The 22424-nt window shown below is 37.2% G+C and overlaps 1 protein-coding gene across 7 annotated transcripts in view; it reads left to right on the forward strand.

The window, feature by feature from the left end:
* Positions 1–22424, forward strand: part of CACNA2D1 (calcium voltage-gated channel auxiliary subunit alpha2delta 1) — a 353676-nt gene that overhangs the window by 55458 nt on the left and 275794 nt on the right. For all 7 annotated transcript variants that reach the window (XM_084206726.1, XM_084206727.1, XM_084206730.1 and 4 more), the window contains exon 3: positions 12543–12659. In XM_084206726.1, coding sequence (XP_084062852.1) covers positions 12543–12659 — 117 coding nt within the window. The remainder of the gene's footprint in view (positions 1–12542; positions 12660–22424) is intronic.

Genomic DNA, 22424 nt, shown 5'->3' on the forward strand with positions numbered 1-22424 from the left:
TCCTCAGAAGGGGATTGCATTTTCTTTCTTCATTGACAATTTTCTTACAGTGATTTGGAATCACAATCTTGTCCTAGTGACTAACCACTCTTTCTCTTGCTTTTGCATATATAATGTAGCCATTGTAACTCCCACTAATTGCAACTTTTAAAATACCTGTATAGCAAGGATGCACAATAATATATTAATGAACATTCCATGTAGTGTTTAAAAAGACAAAATATCTGGGAGTTTATTAGTTCATTAGGTATTCTGCCTCTGAAAATATGAATATGTTTGTGCTGATGCATATTTTATACACATTTTTCTCTTGTTAGCAATGACGACAGCAGTATATTGCCTGTAGTAAGAAAACTGAAAAAGAAAGCTTGGATGCCTTAAATAAGGCATAACTTAACTTAAAATAAGAAGTTTTATGTTGAGGCTACTCTTACCCACAGCCTGAACCAGGCAAAGCGGGGATAGAAGAAACAAGGAGCTGGAGAGGCAGGTGAGAACTGTTTATTGTGATGCCTGCTGGGACTGGGCTGTCCTGCTCAGGTCCAGGAGTTGCAGTCCAGGATCCCTGTGGGCCTCTTCCAAGACAGCACATTCTCTGGTTCTGGGCTGCTCTCTGGGAATGGTCTCAAAATAATCTTCCAAAAATAGATTTAAAGGACATATTTAAATCCTGCTTTTTTGGACATTACTATGAGTTTAGGTGAGATCTGGGAGAACTCCAACTTGGATGTAATACCAATGTAATATCCCCATTACAGTAATTCAATGATTGCTTCAACAAGGCAGGAAGTTGGGACTCAAGATGCCAAAATACTCAGCTGGTTGAAAACTGGCAGAGCTCCACTGACTGCAGTGGATTACACTAATTTACATTTGCTAAGAATCATGACTAACAACATTTGATTTACAAGCCAAGCAGGTAAAAAGTATTAAAAAAACCCCAAAACCAGATTTTTACACAAAAAGCAGAGGCTATTTCTGCTGTAGTTGCCCAGATGAAGAAGGTACTGTTTAGTCCTTCCTAAAGGATTTTTTCCCCCCTAGAAGAGCAAAGAGAATGTTTATAAGGAAGTGTTGTATGTACAGCTTGAGACTCGAAAGCAGGAATACAGGATGCACAGGAAAATCTTGTCCTGTGTGCTTCTTTTTAACTGTCTCTCAACAAAGCACAACTCAGTATATTCTTTTTAGTTTTAAAAGTGTGATGTTTAAAAATAAACCAAAACAGCAAAAGCAACAGCAACAAATAATCATGTAATTGTCATTTCAGCTTAAGAAGGTTCATGTAACTTTGTCTTACCCATGAACTCTTTGTGCATTCAGGCATTATAAGCTGCTCTGGTGTGAAGGATATGTGATTTCTACAGAGCAAATAGACTGTTAGGGAAAAAAAAATAGAAGAGACAGCAGCTTAATAGAATTTTAAAGTCCATGTAACACAATACATTTTGAGATTGATCTCACTAGCTGCATTTCTCAGTAGATATTTGGTCTTTGAAAAGACAAAAATATGTACAAAGCTCAAAGTCACATTCTGGTCTAAAATCTAGATACCTCAGCATACAGGGAAAAAAAAAAGGTGAAGAACCTACTTAACTACAGAATTAAGTAAGTACATAGTTTCACTTTCATGAAAGCATGTACAGCTTCCATTTTTGCATGGAATGTTCACAGCAAAGACTCGTGACTAAACTAATTGACAGCTCATTTAATCTAATAAACTACTACAAGTATGCTTCTGGACTCCAGCTCCTAAAATACCTCTAGGCACAGGAGAGAGAGAGGAGGGGAACCCTGCAGTACCCAGAAAGGAAGGGCTGGATTAGAGAATGTGCCTCATAGCAATGCATGAACTTGTCTGCTCCAAACTGACTGAAGAGAATCCTCTTTTACAAAAACACTGAATTGAAAAATGTGGGTCTGTGTAAAGAGCTTTGATGTGACAAACACACTGGAGCTTCTCTGTGGCTGTTACACCAGAAAAATGCCATCTTGTGCAGTGCAACCTTTTCAGGCAATGGCAGAAATGAACCAAGCATCAGATAGAGAGGCAATTCCAAGGAACTCCACTCCCTGAATCTGTTTCCTTTTTGATGCATCTCTGCAAAAACAATCCATGCATGATGTTCATGAGGCATGCTGGTATTACAGTTCCAGGAGCTGTAGAGTGAACCCATATAGGCTGGCTTGGCCTGTCAATGATATTCCTGCTGAGATAAAAATCCTGTTTCATCCTACAAAAGAAAAATAGCCAGGTATGGGTATATGAAATGTGGTGATGAGTTTCATCCACAAAATGAGTCCACCAGCAATTGTTAGAAGATTTTTATTTATGTTGTCTTTTGAATGCTGTTTTATAATAATTGGGTCTTCTTTAGTGAACAGCCCAGCTGAGATCCTGCAGGAGCACATTTCATCCCTTGCTCAGTGTGAGCCCTGTGTGCCTCATGCACAGATGGTGGGAGTCTGCTCGAGCACTCACATTGGCAGCAGCTTCCCAGGCCACACTTTCAGCTTTCCAGGTCTTGGATCAGTCTCTGGAGTTTAACTGAGATGAATGGCTTGTAAGAGAGACTGATCTCTGATCTGAACTGCCCTGGAGCAGGGATGTTCAGGAAAGCTTCCTTCTGCCAGAAGGAATTATAACCCAGAGTAACTTTCTGTTGGATTCTACAGATTTTAGTTAAATTAGTCTTAGAAGCTCTGCTCTAGAAGCCCTGCAGACACTGATTTAGACCTAGAGAGGCTGTCAGATAGTGCTTGTCTTGTTCATTCATCATCTGTGTAGAGGTCTGTGCAAGGGGAGGCTTTAACAGCTTACTTAAAATTCATGTAAGACTTGTATCTGGATGATCTTCCCTATTGTCATAGGAGCCTGCAATTCCTGCTTAAGAAGGTGATTTGGCAAGTAATTTAGCAGTAAAGAATTTCATTCCTACTATTTTTCTCAATGATTGGCGTGATATTTGTGTGGTTCTTTCTTCTATAAAGTAAATTGAATGAATTAACAAAAGCTTTATAAAAAATGGATTTATATTTTGAAAACGTTAAACAGATACATGGAGTTGAAAATTCTATTTATTTTTATCAGCTCCATTATTTATTATTTATTTATTTAAGTATTTATTTATTTTTAACTACTGTATAGTTCAAGTTGGGCTTGATTTGTATATACTTTAGCCAAAGGTAAAGAATTTTGTAGCTCATGCTATTATCTGATGAGATAGCAGATGGACCTAGGTGATATATGAACACATTCCAAAATATGCTACACTCACCCTTTTTAAGGTTGAAGTAATGGATAGTTTTATGACCAAGAAAAGTAAAAAGAAGTTTTATGATTAAGAAAAGTAAAAAGAACTGGAATCCAGCAAGAACTGGATTTTTTTTTTTTTAAAGATAGTTGGTTTTAAGAATAGCACCCCAAATTAATATATTTGCTGAACATTTCTCTGGACATCCTGGCTGTGGACTTTGTAAGCTTGAATTTCATTAGGAAATGAAATTCCTGAATGTTGTGAATGCCACAGGTTCTGAGGAGTTTGTCAGTATTTTGACCCTGGATTTCAAGATACTTCTGGCATACAAAATACAATATATTGTGCAGTCCATCCTTCTTCATCCCTGAAAATGTAAAACATAACTGATACCACAACACTTGTAAACACAGCTGGTGTAACTATGAGGCTGTTTCCTGTGTATCCAGTGCTCTAAGAAAGGCAGGGGTTTAAATGAATTAAATTTCGGAAATAAAGAAAATTTTCTATTCTTTCAAATTGTGTCACTCGGTGAGGTTCACAATGACTGATCTCAAAAATCAGAAATGTGTTATATTCCTTCTTTTCTCCTTTTGTGTCTTTTTGTTGTCCTCAATGAAACAAAATAATTAGCAACTTTTTTAAAAATATAAAGTAGAGAAGACTTTTTACCCATAGAAAGCAAAACTACATTTTTATATAATCTTGAAATGAAAATTCTAACAAGCCAACTATTTTGAAGTTGTTGAAGCACTTTTATCCTCATTGGGTCAGCAAATTTATATTTGCTGAAACTTCCTTGAGTTCAGGCCGTATTTATGGGTGGTTCTGGTTGTCTACAACTGAAGTTTTTCACTGAGGTAAAGTTTTGTTATGTTGTTTTTCTAAGGAAAAGAATTAAAAGAAAATTATAAAAAGAGAGCAATTCTTTTTAAATTTTTAAATTACCTTAGTAATGTGAAATAGAATAGATATCAGAAAGTTTGGTTGAGTGAGGGTGTATGAACCCAACCTCTGAAACACTTGCATTCTTTCTAAGCATAAATAGGCTATTGCCCACTATTCACATTTGTCTTCTCCCTCATTCCTAAGGTGAGGACACCAGTCTGCTGTCCCTGAGGGGGTTGTGGTGAAGGGAAGGGAGGTCAGGATTGCTTTTAGAATAGAATTATGAAGGGTGTGGTACAGTGAAACGTGGTCAATTCAGATATTTATTGAGGAGTCAGAGTCCATTTACCAGAATTGTAATAATGTGTGAGATGGGTTAGCCTGGTTAGGGACCCCCAAAGTTATTAACAGGTTCTTTAACAATGTATGTCCCATTTGAGGTGCACCTCTGCCACTGCTGTGTTCTGTGTGCAACCAAATACCAAAGCTGCAGGCAGCAAAAGTAGAATTCTCCTAACTAAATTCTGTTGAGTTTACACCTTGCTGACCAGTGATGAGACGTCAGGAAAATGAAATCACTTTTAAAAATGCAAGCTGGGAAATTTGAATACGTATCTGCAAGTTTTCTTTGTAATCCAAATGGAAATTATGAGATTGTCAAAACACAGGGAGCCTCATTTGCTATTTGCAGTTGCCACTCTCTCTCTGCTCCCTTAGCAATAAACTGACATTTTGAAGCTTTCCTTCTCCCAGCAAACAAAAGCAGCTGTAAGTCACTGAGAATAGTGGCTGCATTAACAAAGCTTGCTCAAGCTCAAGGGAAGAGACAGGCTAATATTACTGTAGCTTTAATTACTATTTGATGGTCTGGGTAATCTTTGATCAAAGCACTGTTCTTGATTAATTTATAATGTTCTGTTCGCTTCAACAGTAATAAATGCTGTCCTATTGGTACTTATACTCAGATGGTTTTGTAGAAACTGAGAATAAAATTAAACATATTACTTAAAAAAAAGAATTCACACACTAAACCCAACAAAACCCCAAACATTAGAGTTAATAATTTTCCAAGTCCTGTGGTTTGTAAAAAGATAAAAAAACCCAAAAAACAAACCTGCTCAAGTTAAATTCTGAGATTTAAAATTACTTTTGGGGAGAGAGTCAGTAGATGACAAATTGCATTAAGAATAGCTAAGGCAGGCCAAAATTTCCTATGAATAAGTGAGGTTTTAGAAATTACATAAGTGCCCACCTTCAGATATACCAGAAGTGCAGAATAAATGTGAAACATTTTCTTCCTATTGTTCTTCTTCTGTTACAAGAAAGATCCACTTGTACTCCTGAATTGGGATTTCTGAGTTCTTACTCAGTCTCAGCTAAAAGCCTGAGTTAAAACTGCTATGAAACCAATAAATGATGTCATCTTGTTATTTAATACTGTATTTTTATCGCTAGGAAGCAAAATTAAATACCTTCAGAAAGGTTTTTCTTAACAAAAAAAGGGGGGGGGGGTGGATGTAAAATCTGCTTTTCCTGTGTAAAATAGCAGAAGTACAAAGCTGAACTGTTTTATCAAGGTTTAAATACAAAGTGGCAATTACAAAAATTGCTTCTTAATTTAAAAGTCCTCGGGACTACTCTATTAATTATCAACAGGCAGAAGGGGCTGATGATTCCTGCAAAGTGTGTCTGATTATACACTTCCCTTTGAGCAGGCACCTGAGTGAGCCCCTTGACTCTGGCGCTGCTTATCATCTCTCTGCGGCTAACTGTGGCGTGAGCGCTCCCAGCACCTTGCAGAATTCAGCCCCAGTGTTTTACTCAACAATGAACTTGCTCTGATAATATTTTTTTGCCCTGCTGTGGTAAGTGGTGGTTTTCAGCCCATCAGCTGCCCTGTCACTTCTCATCCCAGACCTTTGGAGCAGTCAGTGATAAGCAAGTGATTCTGAAAAGCAACTGCTACGCTGAACTTCTGGGGTGTTTCCTCCTTTGTGTTGTTGCCATGAATTTCAGGAATGAAGGCATCTGTGAGTTGCTAGGGAGCAGCTGTGATCTTATTTATACACTATGTGGAGCAGAGAGTAAGACCTATAAAATACTCAGACTTATTCCTTTGAAGACACAGAATGCTTCTCAGAAATGAGCATTTTTCAGTGAGTTTCTCAATGAATTGCTTCTGATTAAAAGAAGTGTCTTGTGAGAAAGAAAAATAGTCTGGCATGTCTATAGAAATAGAAACTATTAATATAACTTTGGGAATAAGATACACTAGTAAGAAGATAGAATTTTTTTTTTGCTGGGCAGATTATATTGTTTTTGGCTACTAAAATTTTATTTAAAGGAGACTATCTACAATAACAAAAAAAATTAGATATTATATATGATAATATAATATATTAAAATATAATATAATAATAATAGAATGTAATATAAAATAAGAAAGTGGTTATTTATTTTTTTGATTTTTCCTGCTCCCAGGATCTCATCATATTTTTTGATGTCTGTCACATGAACTCTCCTCTCTGCTTTTCTCTCAGAAATGAGATCATGACATAACTTCATGGCATTGGTAAAAACAGAAACTGAAATTACTAAATATATGTGTGCTATTAGTTGATATTTTGTTAGCTAACAAAAGTTATATTACCAGAAGCTGTTATTCTTTAAAACATAGAATATTTTTTTTTAAAAACTATTATTTATTTATTTGTGTATTTTTATTGTAGCATTGCTTAAAATTTCAGTAAGAAATAAACTTTTTTTTCATCTGAGGACTGGACTGAAATGGAGCTGATGGCTCAGGGTGCAGGCAGAGGTTCCTGGTGAGACAGTCTTGATCACTGAGGTAGTGCCAGGAAGTGGTAGAAAACAAGAGATTGGAAGGACCAGGGGAAATTGGGCAATGGGAGAGACTCTCCAGAAAGAGAATACTTTACTCAGCCTTTGTTTAAGTTTCACTCTGTTCAGAGGGATTAAAAATAAAAAAATATTAAATAGGTTAATTACTTTGGTGCACAAGCTTGTAAAACCTAGGTCAAGATTTCACAAGTACTGTTAGTGGTTTGGTGTGGTTTCAGAAGAGATGGGGAAAACCCACCACAAAGTTTTGGTTGAATTCACTGCAAGCTCAGCACTATTTTTGACCAATAGATTTTGCCATCATGGCAGTCTCCAGCTGCTCTAGGCTGACAAAAAAGCATTTGGTGACAAGGCAGTGATTGTTGACAGAGATGTCTCAGCCCAGCTGAGCTAAGCAGTCTTGAAAGGAGTATTAAAATAAAAAAAGCCTCCATAGATTTACCTTCTGCAGATAAGTATAACTGGAATTGTGGAGCTATTTAATTTCTCTTTTCCAAAGCTGAAAAATTACAGTGATTTTGGTTAACTTTTGAAATACTGGGTTTGAACTTCTGAAGACATTGGCTGATATGATTTCTATGTCCATGGAAGCATTCAGTGATGGAAATGAGATTGGCATGTTCATGTCCTATGTTTGGGCCCTCAGCCAAGTTACCACTGCCTGAAGGAGAGGCTCTGTTGTTTTTGAACTGGGTGACTCACATGTTCAGAGCAAACAAACAAACAAAGAGGCAAAGGAGTTCTACTGCAGTTGAAAATAATTCTTTTTCTGAGTGTGATACAGCATGAGGGCTGTTTAAATAAATTTTCAACGCTAGGGCCAGCCCAAATGCCTGCCACAATACAGCAAGAGCCATGTAATAATGTCTTTCATTCTCTCTCAATTTATGCAGAAGTGTTTGACTTGCCCTGGCGAGCTTTGTAGGCAGCAAGGAGAATGTCTCTTTGTGAGAGATTTATAAACACGTCCTTGAAGGCTGAACAGACAGAGCCACATTCTGCTGAGGAGCTGGCAGTTTTTCTAATCTTTGTCACATTCAACTATTGTTGTGTTGTTTCACCTTAATGGGACTCTCTTCATCATGTTCTCTCCCCTAAAACCTTGCAGTTCATTATGTGCAATTTTAATAGTGTTTCCTGAATAAAGAAGTGCATGACTATTGACTTTAGAAAAGAATTAAAGTATTTTTGTGCTATGACTTTACAGGTTTTGCTTAGTCATGCAATGAGGCTTTATTCTGTGAGAAGTGACAGGGTTTAACTTGACAATTTGGAGATCTTATAGCAAAATATTAGTGATAAAAGTACTAAAAAATAATTTAGATTTAAAAGCCAATAGAAACTTGCATTCATTTAGTTAAAGCAATTAAAAAATTGTATTCAAATTAACTCCTTTTAACAAGCTACAGAGCCTGCCAAATTGTGTTTTGTAAGACAAATGAGCACACCTTTGCCAATAACATCCTTTTTGGCTATTTGAGAGGAGCATTTGCTAATTTTGTTAGATTTTTTTAGTTTTGTGGGAATCTTGGAGAAGGAAAAGTTTGTCCCAGGGTGCCAAATCCTGAAATGTGTATCCTGACGTGGATTTCTCTGTGTAGTGTTGTGCTGAACTGCTGCAGTGCTACAGTGAATTAAAGAAAAGGGTAGTAGGCAACAAATAAATTATGTACACACTCCCTAAATAATTAATGAATATTAGAGTGTTCCTTGGTAGTTGAGACAGGTCTCACACTTCAGGAAAATAAAGAAGTGTGTGAAGTTCCAAGTAATTTCTGATGCTGTTTGTTCAGGAGCTTGCAGGATAAATCTTTCACTGGCAGTAGAAGCAGGGTAGATTGGTGCTCCCAGCCCTGCCATGGGGTAAAACAAAGAAGAGGAGAAAGAAAGTCACTGATTCAGGTCTGTGTGTGAATCTTGTGTAAATCTCAAAGGGTTTTACCTTGGGTGGAAGTTGTTCTGAATTTTATTTTTTTGAAATCACTGACAAATACAGGTTGTATTTGTCAAGCCTCAGTCAGGCTTTCTTGGTGGTAGGACCCACAATGCCTGTTACAAAGGTTTTAATGATGCTGCTATCTCTTGTAGTGATTATCTCCTTATGTGATTCAGGCTTTTGCATTTTTCTGATAGCTGGTGCTGGAGAAGAAAGATGAAAATGATTTTTTTTTTCCTGAAAATGTCTCACTGTCCAATGCTTTGATAGTCTGCAGCTTTCAAACCATTCAAACTTGGGGATATGGGAATAACTTCCCTATAGGAGTTGGGTGTGTGAAAAATGTGAGTGCTTTCCAATTGGGGTTCATAGGGTCAAACATTTGCTGGAAGAACAAATTAGAGACAGGGATAAAAGTGCAAATTTTCCATCCAGGTTCTCAATGCTTTACCAGTAGGGCTTACTGTGACTTTGCTCTACGTTGAGCGCAGCACAAGAAGGACACAGACCTGTTGGAGCCAGTCCAGCAGGACACAAAGATGATTAGAGAGATGGAACATCTCTCCCACGAGGAGAGACTGAGACAGGTAAGGTTGTTCATCCTGGAGGACTTTGGGGAGACCTTATGGTGGCCTCCCAGCACCAAAAAATGGCTACAAGAGAGTTGGAAAGAGACTTTTTATAAGGGCAGGTAGTGACAGGGTGAGGGGGAATGGCTTTAAACTGAAAATCAGCACATTTTTTACTGTGAATGTGGTGAGACACTTGCAAAGGGTGCTCAGGCAAACTGTGGATTCCTGGAAGGGGTCAAGAGAAGCTTGGATGGGGCTCTGAGCAATCTGGTCTAGTGCAAGGTGTCCCTGCCCATGACTGTGAGGTTGGTACCAGATGATCATTACAGTCCCTTCCAACTCAGGTCATTCTGTGACTCTGTGATTAAGTCAAATAAGATACTGTCTTTTTGGTTGGTGGTTGTGTGAATGCAGTACAGCATCCCCCTTAACTTCTACTGAGGCTGTTCATTCACAGCCTGTTAGAAATCAGATTTCACTAAGGGCTTAAAAATATCAGAGAATCAGCACTACAGCACGTGCCCTTACATATCTGGTGAGTGCAATCTCCCGGTCATCCCTGTCATCCATCTGCTTCAAACCTGCATTAACTGAACACATATTTCACTCTGCCTCTATGTGAATTTTATTTTCTTGTGGCTTTCTTAGTGTTTATCATGTTGAGTGAAAAGATTAATTACTATGAAATGGCATTTTTGAAATTCTTTCTCCCAATTTTAGATTTCTTGCTTAATTGAAACCCCAAATGAAAAGGGTTTATACTAATTTTTTCTTATTGCTTTCACCATTGAGTAGGAAATAAAGAACAATTGTGTAAAAAATATCTGGAAAAAAAGAGATCAGAAATAATTGAACACAGAAAACCAAACAATCAAACATTTTCACAAGTGAAATATATGAACCCTTTAAAATTATTTTTAAAATTATTATTTTAAAACTTCTGTTAAAGTTATTTCATATTTTTACGCCATTTACAAAATCTTGTTTCCATTTTTATGTAAATTTAGTAACTTTTGATTAAGGTGTACTACATGCAGTCACAAATGAAGTTTAAAGAATTTGCCATTGCATTTCTCTTCAAAGACCAAGACATCAACACCTGGTATATTGCAGTGCCCGTTCTTTGTGTGACCAGGGTGAATGTTTGTTAACAATGTGAAAACCGGAAAGTTTTACAAGATTTGATGGTCATTTCAATTTAGATGTTCCTCTGAAATTTCCAGTCTTGATTCAAGCCATCTGGATCTATAAAACTGATTTTTACTCTTGCCATGTCTGTAGGGCTGGTCACGACAGTCCCTTTACCTCCAAAATGCTGACTGCAAATTTAATGTCTTTCAGAGAAAAAGGAATGAAACTCTAAAGTGATCAATTGTAGAATAAAATATCTTTATTTCCAAATTTGTTTGATTAATAATTGGCTTATAGGCCAGTCCTACTATTAAGATATGTCCTAAAAAATCCCTCCGCCAACCTCCACGCAACCCCAAAAATAAAACTAATCCAAAACACCCAGAAACCCCTCAAAAAGAGATTTTTGGGTTTATCCAGAGATAAACTTTTTCTGTGGCTGTTTTGAAAACTGAGCATCTCAAAAGTATCCAGACTACAATCCGAGTTGATTAGGATCTGTCATCTGTTTAAGTAGTTTTCTGCTCATGGTACACTGATTTTTTTTTTTAAATGATCATTACTATATGAGGAATAAAGCTTATTGCTCAGTTACTGGTGAAAAGGAACAACTGCTGAAGGAAAATAAACAACAAACCAAGACCCAACATAATTTTTGTTAAATTCCTAAGTGCTGAAAAGCTGTGGCAGCTTTGGGACCCGCCTGATAACAATTTCCATCTATAACTGTAGTCGTCAGAAAAGTTTTTGTGGCACTTAGCAGCTACAAGCACCAGAGGTGTAACGTGGTGAGTTTCTTTAAGGTCTCCAAAGCTGTAACCCCAGAAAGCTGGCAGGGCTGGCAAGCTCAGTCTGCTCAGCAGTTTTTTGGCTCTCCTGCTGGATGGCAGCCAGTGCATCAGTGCTGGACCCGTTCCTGCCTGAGCCTGGAATGACTCCCCGGGAGACAGCACAGCCCCCACCAGGCAGTGCTACAGAGGCAAAGTACTTGAGTAAACTCAGGCCATCTGTTGGCTGCATAAATTAGTTTTCCCTGTTTGCCCATCAAGCTATAAGGTATCCACCTCTTTTTTTTTTTGTTCTTGTTTTCCTTTTTTTCCACTCCAAATATAGTATTTTTTTCTTTATTCAGTTCTAGTAGGACAGAGATAGGCAAATGCACTTTTTGCATCTTTATTCTTCCTTCCTTCTTATGGTTGCATGCTTTTCACTGTAGTGTCTTTGATTAACAAATAAAATGATCTTCTTCCTATACATGTTCTGCTTTGGAAACAGTTAATGGCTCCTCAGAGATAACCTTTATTCACTATAGAGAGAAACACATTTGTATTTCCCCTCTTCCCCTCATCTGTTTTCCTCATTTCCCCTTATGTATTTCTGCTTTTCCCTCTTTTCCTCTTACTTGTTCCTCCTTCTCTTTCTTTGTGAACACTAATACTATCATATGAATAAATAGATTAAGGACTACACTGATTAAGCATAACTTAAATGAATTAATTCAATTGTTATATTTGTATTTCATCTTTCAAGGAAGAATTCTATTCAGCAATAACTATTTGATTTGAAATTCAGTCATTTTAAAGCATCACCTTTTTACTGCTCTCTTAGCATGCTGTGGGAATCAGATTCCTTGAGCATTTTGCAGTTAGTTAGTTTGTCACTAAAACTGGTCAATTTTGAAGATTTATTAAATGATTTTTAGTGTCAGCTTCTACCTCTCAGACAAAAAGGTGAAGTACTCCTTTCACAGGGCCCACTTGGATTTTCCTAGCAGTAGTCATTATGAAGCTCCAGTAAGAACAGATGACATCTTGATGCCTCTTCTGTCAAGTCACTTGGCTTATTTTGAATGTGTGCTGTCATTTTGATTTATTTCCATTTTTTTTCCTTTTGCAGATTTATTTGAAAAATGCAGCAATGTATACTGTAGAAGCAAACAACCCTCGTCAGCTAGTGGAAATTGCAGCCAGAGACATTGAAAAACTTCTAAGTAACAGGTCTAAAGCCTTGGTGGTGAGTACTAATGGTTCAAGTTTTCTATTTGGTATTTCAAAGGATCTTTATTTACTATTGAAACATGCTTTCATGGTTGTTTTTACTGCCTGTACACTTAGAGGCAGTGTCAGTGTGATGTGAATAAGACATGACATGTAGAAAGATGGCTCCTGACTTCATGGTAGAAATGAACTCGTTTGTTGGCATTGGGCAGATGTTTATAATATTGACCGACAGAGAGGAACCGTGGCCAAGTAAGAAATGAAGTTATAAATAGATTGGAAAATATTCCTCTAGGTGACGCACATGAATGTTTATGACTTGAAGATCACTGTTCTTTATAGTCAGGAATGAGCTTAGGGAAACAAGAAACAGGGCTTTTTTTTTTTTTTTTTTTTCTGATTTGCTAATTTAACCTGTAATTCAATCATATTTTGTGTGAAGGCCATGCTTCATTGTGACCTCACAATTCTTTATCCTTTAAATAAAAATCATCTGTTTCTGTAAAGTGCTTTTGCCAGCAATCCCTTTCTCTTCTATCCTGTAAGACACCACACCTGGGTAATTGCTTTGTATGGTTCCTACTGACCAAACACATGGAGGGGTCTGGATGAATTAATAAACATTCTTCATTCAGAGTAGAACTATTAGAAATCGGTTTAAAGGATGAAAAAGCAGTCTGTATTTACTTGGACAATTAAATATTCAAATAGGCTTGCAGATGAGGTTGAATGTATCATTTAAATTGGAAGGGAGGAGAGAGATTATTTCACCTGACTGTAGATGTCTGCTCAGCTGGTTGTCCTAAGCTCATTTTTTTAGTTCAATGGAATAAAACAGACACTCCTCAGTCAGGAGGAGTGACCTGACATTTTGTAAGTAAGACTTTAAAATGGGATGAACTGTAGCTGAGAAGAACTTCTCTCTCTCTCAGCTGGAGAAGCCTCAGACCTAAATGTCTATCTTGTTAAGTGTGTGAAGCTGGGGGAGATGAGTCCCACCCAAAGAGTCCTTTTATCAGTACAGTTTCATGCAGCTGAAGAATCAGTGTGAGTGAAGCTGCTGCTGCTGCCCTGAGGACTCTCCTTCTTGCAGGCAATGAGGTTTTGCACAGTCTGTTGTCTGTCATAGGTACCACAAGAGGTACCCATTGTCCTGCCTGTGGTTCTCAGCAGGATTTCGTTCTTCCAGTTCCCATTGTTTACCTAATGCACAAGGGGCATCAGTGTTATCTGGGCCAAAGTTTCTCTGTTTTGTTCAAATTACTTGAAAATAGGTCCAATATTTTTCTTGTCTTCCTCTTTTCCTTCAGTGGACATGTGTTTATGTGGCATTCTGTGGACTTTGTATTACTGTTACAAAATACTGTAATTCATTTGCAGACCTTTGTGAATACACGATTTTCCTCACCATTTTCCCTTAAACTTATATAAGTTTCATGCTTTTAAGTTATCACAGCAAAAGCTTCTATTTTCTCAAGGCACGAGATTAATGTAGGGGTTTTTTATATGGGTTTGTGGTAGTTTGATCTTAAAATATTAGGAAAATTAAATAAGTATCTCATGCTTACTTAAAGAAATATTCCAGAACAGTTTTTTCTGTGAATGTGGAAGAAAGGCAACCTCACTTCAGGCAAGCACATGGTCACATTTTGAAAAGGGCAGTATGATTCAGTTTCCTGAGGTAAAAGAAGACTAAATTAGGAGAAGGATAGTCCTTTGCTCTTGTAGCTCCTAAGAGCTCAGATATTTATACTGACTTTTCTACTTGCAGTTATCCCAGATATATGCCAGAACTTTCAATGACTTCTGATTTTAAACCTTCCTGTACATTTTTTATACACAGGAGATATTTCTTATCTCCTGCACCTGATCTATTGATTCCTACTAAGATGATTTCTTCACCTTCCATAAATATTTCTCTTTCTGCTTTTTACAAGGACTACCTTTTTGCTGTCAGTTTATAAACTTTATGTGATGAGGCTGAATTATTTACCTGAAGTTTCAGTCTTGAGTCTGATGGGTCACATTTTCTCAGAAATCAGGAGTGGAGTTGCATGGAACTGTTACTAATGACTGCACAGAGGGTTTTACCATTGGGGCTAATATGAGTCAAAGTGTTAATTAAGACCTGAATCCTGAAAAGAGTATGATGCAAGGGCATCAGGCATCCTGCAGTGATGCCATGAGGAAGGTGCCAGTGACTTAGATCAGCAGTGTTATTGTTCAGAGGCTAGCATACCTCAGGGATGTCATGGTTTCCTCTAGGCATGAGACACAAACAACCTTTGGGCAAGGTTATAATCAACAAATATTAGTGATGAACTTTCTAATAATAAGTTGCCTTCCCTTGAGCCATAAGATCACCTTTAAATGAGAAATATCCCTTGCATTCTGAATTATTTGTGTTTTCATGTAACTATGGGCTATAAAAATCTCTAGCAATGAGGGAAAAAATTACCAGGTAAATGGGTATGAGTTTCTGTTTGACAGAAGCTTAAAACTGGTGGTTGAAATAGGTACCTAGCTGAGGAAGGAGAAAGGGGAAAGCCTTGATCTGAACTCACAGGGCTTTCCTAGCTTACTCTTTCTAGGAAATGTAATGCATAGAAGAAAAAGTTAGGATGAAAAGAAAATGGAAAATTTTCTAGCAAAGTGCAGTGGGGAAAGAGAGTAGTATGAGTAGTAAGGAGGGAGACAGACAACAGCCTTCTAGTGAAGTGTCCTGCAGTAGAGCCTGTTGTTGATACAGTGAACATTTATTTTATAGCTTTCTGCTGTTTACCATTGTGTATTTGTCTGGCCTAACCCTACTGAGCCCCCCTATTTCAGTATAATGGATTCCCAGATGCAAATAGTCCTGCAAGGAGTTGGACTCGATGATTCCTATGGGTCCCTTCCAACTCAAGATATTCTGTAATTCCACAATTTTCTGATACTATGGAGAAGTTAACATTCTGTCTCTGTGTTCCTTACTAAATGGTGTGTACAGATGAGCTGTGCTACCTTGCAACCTGCATCCTCAGGAGTGTGCTGGCAGATGGGTGGAGGTTTCACTGAAAATGTATCCTGCAATAACTATTGGCAGAAATCACAAAGCCCTTTCAGGGATACAAACAAACAGTATACCTTGCCCACTGGGCTGCCTGGAACCCAAATTGTTCATTTTTGCTGGACTTGGCTTCAGTTTTAGCATTCCTACCTCACTCTTGAGTGCAATAGTTTCTTGGAGCTATGTAGGGCATGCTAATGGATCAGAATCTGTTCATTCAAATGGAAAATTTGGAAGATATTAATACTTATTTGATGAGTATCATTAGAAATATTAAATAGAGTACCTGACATTCTGCTATATTTATAAAACATGGTTTGGGGAGTTACAGATACTTCCTCATTGACTATACAAAATTAAACCCTTTTAAATTTATTAATATAAAAGATGGATTACTAATTATTTTTTTTATTGCTCATGTAAAATACTGTAGTAATCTTAAGATTTGCAAAAATCTTAATTTTTTTGTCATACTTTAAAATCAGAAAGGTATATTTTAAATACTTCTGAGGTTTTGTTTATGGTTTATGCATTGCAGCATGAGGGGAATTAAGCATAATTTTGTTTATGTAATATTTTCAATGCAAAAAAAGTAATATTTGGTCCAGTGCTGCAGACCAATTTAAACAGTAGCCTCACTCCTGTGCAGTGTGAAGTTGGTAGCTATGCAGCCCTTGGCTTTCCTCTGCCCATTAATCAGTACATTTTGGGGAACATCCTGAATCTTCTACAGCAGGCAAATTGCAGTTTTACCACTTCCTTTTGCTCAGATATTTGAATTGAAGATAGTGAGCATTTTGTACCTTTTAGGTAGAAGAAAATTAAAGAAAGAAAATTAAGAATAACAGATACCTAGTACCTTCTTTTCAAGTCCAGAAGTTTTAAGGAAAAGGATCAAAACATCCTATTTCTTGCTTAGCTAAGATCCCTTTCTGCATTCAAAAATCATGTAATGTTTTACTGTTTGTGCAATAGTTTGAAATTAATATCAATTATAATTTTATTCAAACATAGAATTTATGCATATTCCCCTGCAAGTCCTATCCACAATCAAATATCTCTTTCTGGAAAAATTCAATGACAGGATATTATTTTCAACCCTATGTTGTACACTCACAGGGCATTTATTGGTGCATTTTTCTTCCATTACTGCCCACACTGTAAAGCAAGAGCATAACCATTAGTGTAAAGCAAACACTTAAGCCCCACTAAAGTGCATTTCACTGGAGAATGAGAGACAGTCATATTTTCACTGCCAAATTCCTGCCTATGATTTATTTGTTTTGCTTTGGGGTCTTTTGTGTCTGCTTTTAACTAACTCACGTTAAGGTTGCTCGAGGGAAGGCTCCAGTCAGTACCCTTGTCTTCCTGAGCTGTGTGTAGATAAAGATGAGTTACATGCACATTTGCACCTAGATTTCTTCAGACATCTCAACCAGAGGCATAATATCTCCACTCTAACCTCCTTGCCTTGATTTCTTAAGAAAACTGAGGAAGCTGGGTTTCCATGGAAACTGAGGCACAGATTGTGTGCTAGGAGACAGGTTCCCTCTACGTGCTGCTGGGAAATGGCCAAGGTGCACAACTGTGTCTCTGAACGAGGAGCTCAGAATGTTTATCTGCTGGTTTAGATGCAGTTTCAACACAGCTGTGCAAGTGTGTCCAAATCTCTCAGTATTTCCCTGCCTGCCTGAAATAAGGCTTCGCTGTCTCACAATAAAACTGGGAAGCTTAAATGTGTTATAACATATTTTGAGGTTCCCAGGCAGAGATCCTGCACTTTAAATAGGGTTGGGAATTTTTGTGTACCCTGAAAGAGCTATAAAAGTAAAATAAATTTTGTAGGTGTGCTTGATACTACTGTTTCCTGAAAGGTATCCTCACTCTAGCTTGAGCTTTGTTTTGGTATCTAAAACCAACACAACATTCTCAAAACCACTCTGGGACACTTACCTTCTGGTCTGTTAATCTTAAATTGCCTGTAGTAACAAGATAGCTTTCCATTCTTTAAAAATACTCTGTAGATAAATTTGAATTCTCCGCTCATTTAGCAGAACTTTGACTGGACATCATCTCTTGCTTTTGGGCTCTGTTACAACTCAGTCTCCTGAGCTCCACTAAGAATTCCAAGAGGCCTAAACAGTCACATCTCACAGCTGAGTGCACCATTCCTGCATGCTAATCTAAAGGTTAGAGCTGATCACTCTGTGATGCCTTGGACCAGGTCTCTAAACTGCAAATATCTGTGTACATGTGGATACATATCTGGGTATGGACACACTTTAACAGGTGTGTTGAAATTGCTTCCTACCTAAATTCCAGTGTCCCTTCAATTCCAAATGATAAATCCATTTACTTTTATTCTCAGCCTGTGAGGGCTGAAGTCCTTGCCTGAAAGTAAGGTCAGTGGTGTAGTTTGTATTCTCCTAAAGTTGGTGGCAATCTGTGTTTCTGGCTTCCCTCCTTACTTTGCAAGCAGTGACACAGTAAATACTGTGACTTCGTCGTGAGGAGACACTGATGGACTTGGTCTTGAATTGATGGAGGATTCTGTTGTTTCCTGTTGGTTATTACACAGGTGTGATATCCCCTAGAATCCACAGAAAGAGTTTTACCCTCGAGTTGTGCTCATATCAGAGGTTAATAAACTGCTATTGCCTTTCTCTCTCTCCTAGATGATTTTAAGAATGTAAGCCTTGTTGAGAATTGATTTGAAAACTGATATCAGTACAAAAAGAAGCATCACCTCTGTCTTGGCAGTTATGCTGCTATTCAATTTTTGATTTTCAGTTGTTTATCTTTCTTTGACTCTAAGAGTTACAGGCAATGTTAGACAATTTTATTGCAAAGGGCTGAAGTTGAAGAAATTCAGAGGAGGAATATTGAACTGTGCTTAGTCTCCCAGCCAAAAACAATTTCCACATTTTGTTAGTTTTTTTTGTTAGTTCTACGAAATGCTGAACATCATAAGGAAGATGGCAGTGGACTGTGTGTGCTGGGTTTGCCAAAATAATTTCAGGTATGATTTCTAAGAAGAGGAAGTTTGCAAAGATGCTAAAGAACAAATTAACTGGAGTAAATTATCAGTTCAAAAAATGAACAAAGTTTTCTCTATGCATGTTTTGGTGTCATGCACAGAGGTTTTATGTTATTTTTCACTCTAATGTTTTAATTTTCCCCTTGAAATTGTTTGATTGTGCTTGTTTATTTTCTTTAATATTTAAAAATATTTAATTTGATTAACTTTTGATTTCAAGATGGGCTGTGCTCTTTAGCTATAGGAAAAGATTACACAAAGTGTGTTCCAGCATCATAAAGCAAACGGGTTTAATTGCAGTGATCCTCCCAGAAAAATGCTTACACTCTGGAAAAATGCAACTAAAATATACTTTCCTCTGTCTAAGGGCTGTAAGATCATGCACACATGCCATATGTTTTTACATTACAATATGTATTGGTTCTTTAACTTTTTTCTGTTATATACTTGGTAGAATTTTACAGTTAGGACTTCTGGTCTATTCACATGTTTTACATTTTATATCTCCATCCATTCTACATTCCAAGTAGCTCACTGAGGTGGAAAATTTTTAAATTTTATTTCTGGATGCTTTTTGTGAGTATTTAAAATAGACATTGTCATCTCCTTGTTGCAGCATTAGATTTAGATTTCAGTTCGTGGCTAGAGTTGTTCTAAATAGCTTCTTCAGACATGGCAGGAACTTTGTAGGTGAGTTTAAGATTAATGCTTTGCTATTTTTGAAATTACCCTCACTGGAATTTTGCACGCTAGCAGAAAAAGTTTTGCATATGCTCTTTCAGACTGCAGTACTGAATCTATTAGCCTGCATGCACATTGTTTAAATCTCCAGATGTAAATGTTGTCTATTTTGGAAGTCAGCTGTAGTTGCTGAAGCAAATGTGGTTTGGAATGACAGCTAGTGAGACACAACACTTGTGAAGTCAAACATTTGTCAACTTGTCCACATGTCAGAGGTTTGAATTTGTTTTTGCTTGTCCTGCCTTGAGTCCTATTTTTTAACTGAAATCCAGGTTGTGTGGATGCAACATTATGCCTCAGAGGATAGATTCACATAACTCACATACCTAGCAAGGCATCATAAAAGTCTGGAAAAATAAATCAGAGAGCTTCTTATAAATATTGCTTGTTTACATGTTTTTCTTTTCACAGTTGACTTGATCTGCCTTCTGCAAATCTTGTATTCTTGTTGACACATAAAGAGGGGGTCATCCCCTCACCTTCCCGTGTCTTCATAGATAGCCACAGTCATAATTTTGATTTCTGTGGCCCTGAGCTCTACATAGTGCTGCAATGGCATCAAGTCTGCAAGCTTAGAGAGACACCTGCTGAATCTCCATCCTCCAGCACAGTGCATTGCATTTGGAGCTTTAACTGTAACTGAAACAAAGAAAGCTAAAAAGGGCCTGTGGTAAATAATATTATTTGATGACCAGATTCACAATGTGACATTTCTTTCTCCTTACACAGTTAATTGTCACAGTTTTGTTGCATTCACATTTCATATGGAGAAAAATACGGGGCACTGACAGGTTTAGCAGATCTTTCCCATTTAGATCCCTTTATGTATTCACTTGCACAAATTCACTTACAAATTAAATGGCCATGGTTAATTTTGCAGTTTTGTTGCAGATTTTTTTTTTTTTTTTACTCCCTGTGAGAGATTCTTCATAAGTTTTCTACAAGCAGGTTTCTTTATCTAGGTTTAAGGATACTGAAATTTCATTTGTGAAAGATGTTCTGCAGGTGCATGGCCTCATTATTGCCAGCATCACCCTAAGCTGGGGGCTCGACTCTGAAAGGTGAAATACTGCTCAAACAAGTCTTGGTTTCTTTTGGTTTTAAAAGTTTATTTTTCAGCTTTGGAAGCTCAATATTGAAAATAAAACAATGTAACCCAAAAATTCTTTTTCTTGGATTAGTTCAGTTTTTGTCTCCAGGGCTTTGCTAACCTTCTTACCCTCAGGCAGCTTTTTCTCCTGAAGTTATTTTTGTTTTCCTTGTATGACCTTCTGGCTGATAGGCAAAGAGATGTGGTTTTTTCCTTATTTCTTGGTCTGATGCCTTCCATTCAGATCACTGATGGTTTTTCTCTGCATCTAGTTGAAAATTTTACAGAACAATGATTTTCCACGGTAAACCACATTTTTCAAATTATAATATTGCATAGAAGTAGCTTAATTTGCAAGTGTTGGCTTCCATACCCTTATGCTGTCTAGTCAACCTTCTCAAGACTCCTTATTTTTTCTTCAGTCACTACATTTACATTTTCAACCACAATAAAATCAAATTTAAAAGTTTTAAAATTATCTGTGAATTGAAAATTCCGCTTACTTCCTGAAAGCTCTGTTAAACATTATGGAGAAGAATGAGGTGCAAGTGTTGTTTTCAGAGATGGAAACTTGCATGCACACATTATACACAAACTCTGGTACAATAGTTGTGTGCTGTGCACAACCCCAAGACTGCATTCTGCCTTTTAACCCCTAAGACTGGGTTAAATCTGTGACTCCAACTTCTGTTCTCTTTCAGAATCTCTGCTTTAAGGGCATTGATACCTGACTGTATGCATGATTCCAGTATTTGTCTCAGTGAAACTCTTTGTACCCTTTTCTTGTCTTGCCACATTCTCCATATTAAAAGTTCAGATTAGATTGTGTTGCTGCAACATCACACTAACTCATGCTGAATTGTTCACCCCATTCAACTTAAGTACTTTCCAGGGTACCTGTGTCTGAGTCAGTGTTTTCTAAATATGCTACAAAATCTGAACATTCCTGGGTTAGAGAGTTTTAGTAAGTTGTCAAAACTTTGAATTGTAATTCAGCTCAGTTTTCACTTCGGAGAGAAGAATTAAAGCACAAATGCAAAACTAAAGCTATGCTATTTAAAATGGATCTCTTCCTACTTATTTATGTACATGTCATGATAAAATGCTCAAATGTTTTTTCCCACCTTTTCTTGGTCAAGTTTTTAGTGAGATTGAGCTGAGTGCAATAATTGTTACTGTGGCACCAGAGTAAGATTGAATTTAGAAATGCCAGTTTTGACTGATGAAGTATGTAAAAGCATCAGACTTTCAACTTCAGTAGAACCCTTGCTGCAATAAAAAAACTATTGAATTGCAGAATAACCATCAGAATCTGTCCTTTGCACAGGCAAAAGATAAATCCCTACATTTTGGTTGGTTTCTGGTCATATAATTTAATAAACTGGCATTCAAGAATGAGTAAAAACAATAGTATAAAAAGTATAAATAGTATAAAAAAGTGCATACAATAGTATAAAAAAGTATAAACAATATGTTCTTCCAAACAGGCTTCCTAATAGGTTTTTTTTCCTTTCTGTAAATGCTAGTGTTTTCTGAGTGTGATTGTACCTATCTACAGCGTGGCCATAATGCTTATTCTGTAGCTGCAGTATCCTTGAATGCACTGTTAGGTCTGGATAACAGTGTGCTCAGTAGTGTAACACATTTCTTGGAATATTTGAGGTTTTCTTCAAGCAGTTTGGTAGCACACTTTGGAGCAGAGTTAGTTTGGACCCTCAGGAAAGAGTGCAGGTAAATCTGGGGCTCTTCCTAGTGAGCTTTAAAGAGATCAGCTCAGCTGTTTCCAGCCCTTGGACACAGCTTGCTGCGTTAATTAAGAAGAGTTAATTAAGAAGAAATACTGAACTTCATGGAAGTATGAAGC

This window comes from Fringilla coelebs (assembly GCF_963513975.1).
Source record: "Fringilla coelebs genome assembly, chromosome: 5".
Lineage (NCBI taxonomy): Eukaryota > Metazoa > Chordata > Aves > Passeriformes > Fringillidae > Fringilla > Fringilla coelebs.